This window comes from Sinocyclocheilus grahami, unplaced genomic scaffold (genome assembly GCF_001515645.1).
Source record: "Sinocyclocheilus grahami isolate Dianchi unplaced genomic scaffold, SAMN03320097.WGS_v1.1 scaffold674.1, whole genome shotgun sequence".
Lineage (NCBI taxonomy): Eukaryota > Metazoa > Chordata > Actinopteri > Cypriniformes > Cyprinidae > Sinocyclocheilus > Sinocyclocheilus grahami.
In genome coordinates this window covers 1,750,084-1,755,621 of record NW_015505853.1, presented here as the reverse complement: position 1 = coordinate 1,755,621, position 5,538 = coordinate 1,750,084, and the positions used below count along the sequence as shown (strand labels likewise).

The 5,538-nt window shown below is 32.8% G+C and overlaps 1 protein-coding gene across 2 annotated transcripts in view; it reads right to left on the bottom strand.

Moving 5' to 3' along the window:
• LOC107559134 (5'-3' exoribonuclease 2-like) overlaps window positions 1-4,255 on the bottom strand; it is a 41,954-nt gene extending 37,699 nt beyond the window's left edge. Inside the window, exons 1-3 of one of the 2 annotated variants that reach the window (XM_016242869.1) lie at window positions 4,043-4,255; window positions 1,029-1,156; window positions 849-960 (exon numbers count right to left, since the gene is read on the bottom strand). In XM_016242869.1, the coding sequence (XP_016098355.1) occupies window positions 849-960; window positions 1,029-1,156; window positions 4,043-4,117 (315 nt within the window). In that variant the 5' untranslated portion in view covers window positions 4,118-4,255. The remainder of the gene's footprint in view (window positions 1-848; window positions 961-1,028; window positions 1,157-4,042) is intronic. The other variant, XM_016242870.1, reaches the window with a different exon arrangement.
• Window positions 4,256-5,538: the final 1,283 nt, after the last annotated feature.

Genomic DNA, 5,538 nt, shown 5'->3' with positions numbered 1-5,538 from the left:
GTGTCTGAGCCGTGACGCCCCGCTGATTTATGCAGAGCGGAGCGCGAGTGAACGCGATCATTCCTTCCTCTGTACTATTAGTTTTAACACGAATAAACATGACTGAACATCTCATGCCTCATGTAATTGCTCAATCAGTGTTTCAACCGCGGAAAGACATCAACAATACAGCGTGGAAATAAAATGTCACGTAGCATTTAATTTACCTGAGCAAGTCATCAGTGTCCACAGCTCGTTAGTTCACTAGAGAAATTAAGTCTAGAGAGGAGCATTTTGCGAAATATTACACCATATACTCATTATATTTTACTTTTTATCTTAATTACTTAATGTACAGCATGTTTAAATTAATCTGTTATGAAACATGCTATGACAGCCATTGTGTAATTGAATATATTTTAACAAATAGCTTAGAAATTTTATTATTTATAAGTTAATTTAAAAAACTGCATTATATGCAATTTACATGTTTGCATACAATTTATTTATTTATTTTTTAAGTTGAGTGTTGATCATCTATTTAAAAATAAATAGCAATTAAATTTAAGTTTGGGTTAAGTTGTTAGGCCTAATTATAACCTTATAATGTAAAAGGTCTCCCTATAGTTTTAAGCATAAGCTGAGGTAGATTTTTATCACTAAGAAAATTAACTATTACTGAATGTATTTAAAGAAAGAGCAACTTGTTAAAAAAACAAACAAAAAAAAAAGAGTTTAGTTTTTCCCCCTGCTGTACCGAAATCATACCGAACCGTGACGTTAAAACCGAGGTATGTACCGAACGGTCATATTTGTGTACCATTACACCCCTAAGACCTAATAGAGATGTTATGAAGGACGATACATACCACACCATCAATTGCCATGTACAGAACCCGTCTAGGCCGAACAATGTTAAAGAGACGGTCAATATATTCGAAAATGGCAACCATCATTTCATCTTCATTTTTAGGTGCCGGCCTGCAAAGAGTTGAAATAATGTAATAAAGTCACTTAAAAACATAAATACATGAATGAGAGTATCTCACTTGTCCTCCGGATGTGTGCACGGGTGAATAATTCCATTCATGTCTAGATACAGGTTGTCAAACTCCACTTCATTTGGATTGGGTTTGCTTGTATCAACCGGGATTTTAAAGCCATTGTACTCCTTGGCCTGAAAACGAGAGGAAATGAAGATATTTACATATGTACTGGGACCCAGGCACAGACTTTTGTCCTCTGTAGAGGACATTATATTTTAGTGAATTTCTTTAAGACCATACATGCCACAGTTTTAAGTCTGGATGTGTACAGAGCACATTCAGGGATTTTTAGAGATTTCAAATATTTGGAGGTTTGATCATAAACACTCTCTCCTTGTTCTTTAAATATGACTGATATTGACAGAATGATCAAATTTAGCACTCTTAGGGAAATATGATAATATTTTGCAATTATCATTTAAATCTGACTAATTTTCAAATTTTTGTCATAAATAAACATCTCTTGTTTTTTTTATTTTATTTCTTTAAATAAAATGTTAAGGGGTTTCAAATCGGAATACGACTTTTTGTTACGAAACAAGGCATCATTTTCATACATGTCTTCTGTAGAGGACACCAGGACAAACGCCATGCTAAGCAGGCATTTTGGGGAGACGCAACAAGAAATTATAGATCAATATTCCTATGAAATTGTGACCCTGGATCACAAAACCAGTCATAAGTAGCAAGGGTAAATTTGTAGCAATAGCCAAAAATACATTGTATGGGTCAAAATTATCGATTTTTCTTTTATGCAAAAAAATCATTAGGATATTAAGTAAAGATAATGTTCTATGAAGATATTTTGTAAATTTCCTACCGTAAATATCAAAAATGTATTATCATTAGTAATATGCATTGCTAAGAACTTCATTTGGACAACTTTAAAGGCGATTTTCTCAATATTTTGATTTTTTTGCACCCTCAGATTCCAGACTTTTAAATAGTTGTATCTCGGCCAAATAATGTCATATCCTAACAAACCATACATCCATGGAAAGCTTATATATATATATATATATATATATATCTTTCGGATGATGTATAAATCTCAATTTCAAACAATTGACCCTTATGACTGGTTTTGTGGTCCAGGGTCACAAATACATACATAGACATATATATAGGGCTGGACGATATGGCCAAAATTTATATCACGATATATTTCTTAATTTCGGTCGATACGATATAATTCCGATATCGATATGAACACTATTAAAAAAGCCACAACAGATGTCTGTACCTACAAACTTATGAAAAATTTATTTGCCAACTCTATGAAACCTACTCCTATAAAACTATATAATATTTTAGGGAAAAAAATGGCGCAACTAAATAAATGTTCACCTTTTATTGGTATTTAGCCTTCATACAAACAAGAAATGTGAAATCACTGTCAAATAAATCTCAGACTCTCCTTATTAATATTAATATTTTTTACTTCAAACTATAGGCTAACATACCAGTCAAAAGTTTTTGAAGAGTAAGATTTAATGTTTTTTAAAGAATTCTCTTCTGCTCACCAAGCCTGCATTTATTTGATCCAAAATACAGCAAAAACAGTAACATTTTGAAATATTTTTACTATTTAAAATAACTGTTTTCTTTTTGAAAATATAATTTATTCCTGTGATTTCAAAGCAGAGCTTTAGCATCATTACTCCAGTCTTCAGTGTCACGGGATCCTTTAGCAATCATTTTAATATGCTGATTTGCTGATTATCAATATTTAAAACAGTTGAGTAAATTGTTTTCAGGATTCTTTGATGAATCGAAAGATCAGCATTTATCTGAAATAGAAATCTTTTGTAACATTATAAATGTCTTTATCATCACTTTTGATCAATTTAGAACATCCTTGCTAAATGAAAGTAATAATTTTAAAAGAGCTTTTGAATGGTATAGTGTATAATGTTACAAAAGCTTTTTATTTATGAAATATCGGAAATGTGTTTAAAAATCATACCACAGCTATTGAAAAAAATTATATCGCGATACATATTAAATTATTGTCCAGCCCTACATATAAGAAATTCTTATGAAAATGTTGCCAAGTTATTACTCCCATTATAACACTTTTTATCCCATTATGGTTTCCCCCAAGAACACATTAATATGCAAATTAGATGCAATCTATAGATGCATTGAATAAAATAGGAATACCAATTTATGGATATGTTACGCACATTCCATAAATTACAGTAGCATATCAAATTATTCTGTTTATATCTTTCAAAGTTGAGAATCATCTTTATACAAAGTTTGGTTAAAAACAGCCTGTAACAGAAAAACGGATTGGTAAAAGAAAAAAAAGAAACCATCGTTTTTGCCTATACATGCCTTTTCATGTCGATTTTATTTGTTTTTGAATAACTTAGTCCTGGCGTCCTCTACAAAAGGACATAGAATAAAATATATTTTTTCAAAAAGGTTTCTCTCTTCTTCTACATACTCTTGTTTCTCAACGGCTCTGGATCCAACCAATGTAACGACATTTTAAAAAAACAACAACAATTCACAATTTTTTTTCATGGTTCTCAGGAGGATACAGAAATAGATCAAACCCTAAATTACATATATTTTTGGACATCGCAGAGTCAAAACTTCGTAAACTGTCAAACTACTTCAATTCACATGGCATCGCAGCCGCGTTTTGAGAAAGGTTGCCGATGTGGTAACGTTACTTGAATCCTCGTTACAATCGGCTGAAAATTTGCATAATCCCGTGATTGATTGGTTGGCTGTTCAAGCCGTTTCACTCAACTAGGTACCCTACAAATGCTGTCTAGGTAACAACCTTTCAAGGTGTTTGAGACACGACCACACCTTCGCATCTCTATTTTAACCAATGAAAACTTGTATTGTCAAAAAATAAAATTAAAACCGCGTGAACTCAAAACAAGTAATACACACCAAAATCACATCTGAGAGTCAGGACCGTACAGCTTATCTCATTACAATTATTAGCATAACGAAATGATTAATTCAACAATCAGTCAGATGCTAATGTGTCCCACCTTCTCCTCCAGACAGTGTACTATTATTGACGGATACTTCCGACTCAACCAGCGGAAAAACGCGGGGACTCCCATCTCCCGTAAAATACAGCACTTCTGAACGAAACAGCAACTTTAAAAACGATTAAAAACAGCAGAACACACCGAAGGATGAAAACAGCTAGCAAACACAGCGTACGCAGCTTATTTATCCGCAGCACACTGTGAGGGATTTCCGGGTCATCAGGAAGTGACGATGAACGCGCCCCGCGCTGGCTAAAAAGCGATTTGCAGCTCCAAATCAGCTAATACGCTACTACAAACAACAATAAAGGTGCAAATATATGTGTGTATATATACATACATGCATACAAAAATATAGTTTTTTAAAATTATTTATTTAAAAAAGGGTAAATAATAACTAGACAATGGAAAATTAAACTTAATATTATTATAAATTATTATGATTAATAATGGCTCCTGATCAAGACTTCAAAATATACATTTAAAATGTTTTTTTTTAATATTAAACTTCAAAACAAATGTTTTTACAGTTTTATCTTAAAGTTGTCCTTGAGCACATTTAGTACAAAGATAAAAATTAAAAGAAAAAATAATATGACAAAAATTTTTTTTGCACGTAATTTATATTTTAAATGCATTTCTTTCATTACTTCAGATTTCTGTAGCTCCTTACCAATGCAAATGTGCATCATATGACATTCTGTGGAGACTTGAAGTATTCAGCTGATTTCTGTGAAGAGCTGTTTGATCTTTGGTGATGCAAATTCAGTAGTTTGTCCTTATCTTCATTTGCTCTTAAATCTTCACGTTACGTCCATGAACCCAGCCGCTCATTGATTGATGAAGCCTCTTGTCACACAAACATGGACACACACAAAGACACACAAACATTTACACAATTGTGGGTGAAATGACATACATGGAGAACGAAACCAATACACTTAAAAAGAACTACAATTCAGCCCTCTATACAAGCAGAGCAATAAGCAACCATTTCCCTAAACCAAAAACACATTAAATGTAGATGCACTGGATCTCTTGAAAGAGAGAGAGAGAGAGAGAGAGAGAGAGAGAGAGAGAGAGAGAGAGAGAGAAAACACTGTAGAGTGCAATCCTAGATGATTATCAATCAAATCATGTTTACAATAATAATCCAAAACCAAATCCGGGTTTGGTCTAATATCATATGGATGTATGAAATCACATAAAATCATCAATATTTAAAGAAAGCAATAAGCATATCTACGCATGAAGGTACTATATCTCAGCAATCCAATTGAACTGAAAATGTTATTGTCATTGTACAATGTTTGTACAACGACATTCAAAGTGCAACTCCTTGTGGTAGAAAAGCAAAAAAGGTATCTAAGCCAATAATATAAGAGTGCATTCTATTTGAATTTAAACCTCTGCTACAGCTTTGTTGTCTGTGCTCAAGTGCCTGCAAGTGATTCTCCAATTCTTTCCTGTCTGCATTCCCATTTATAGTCTGA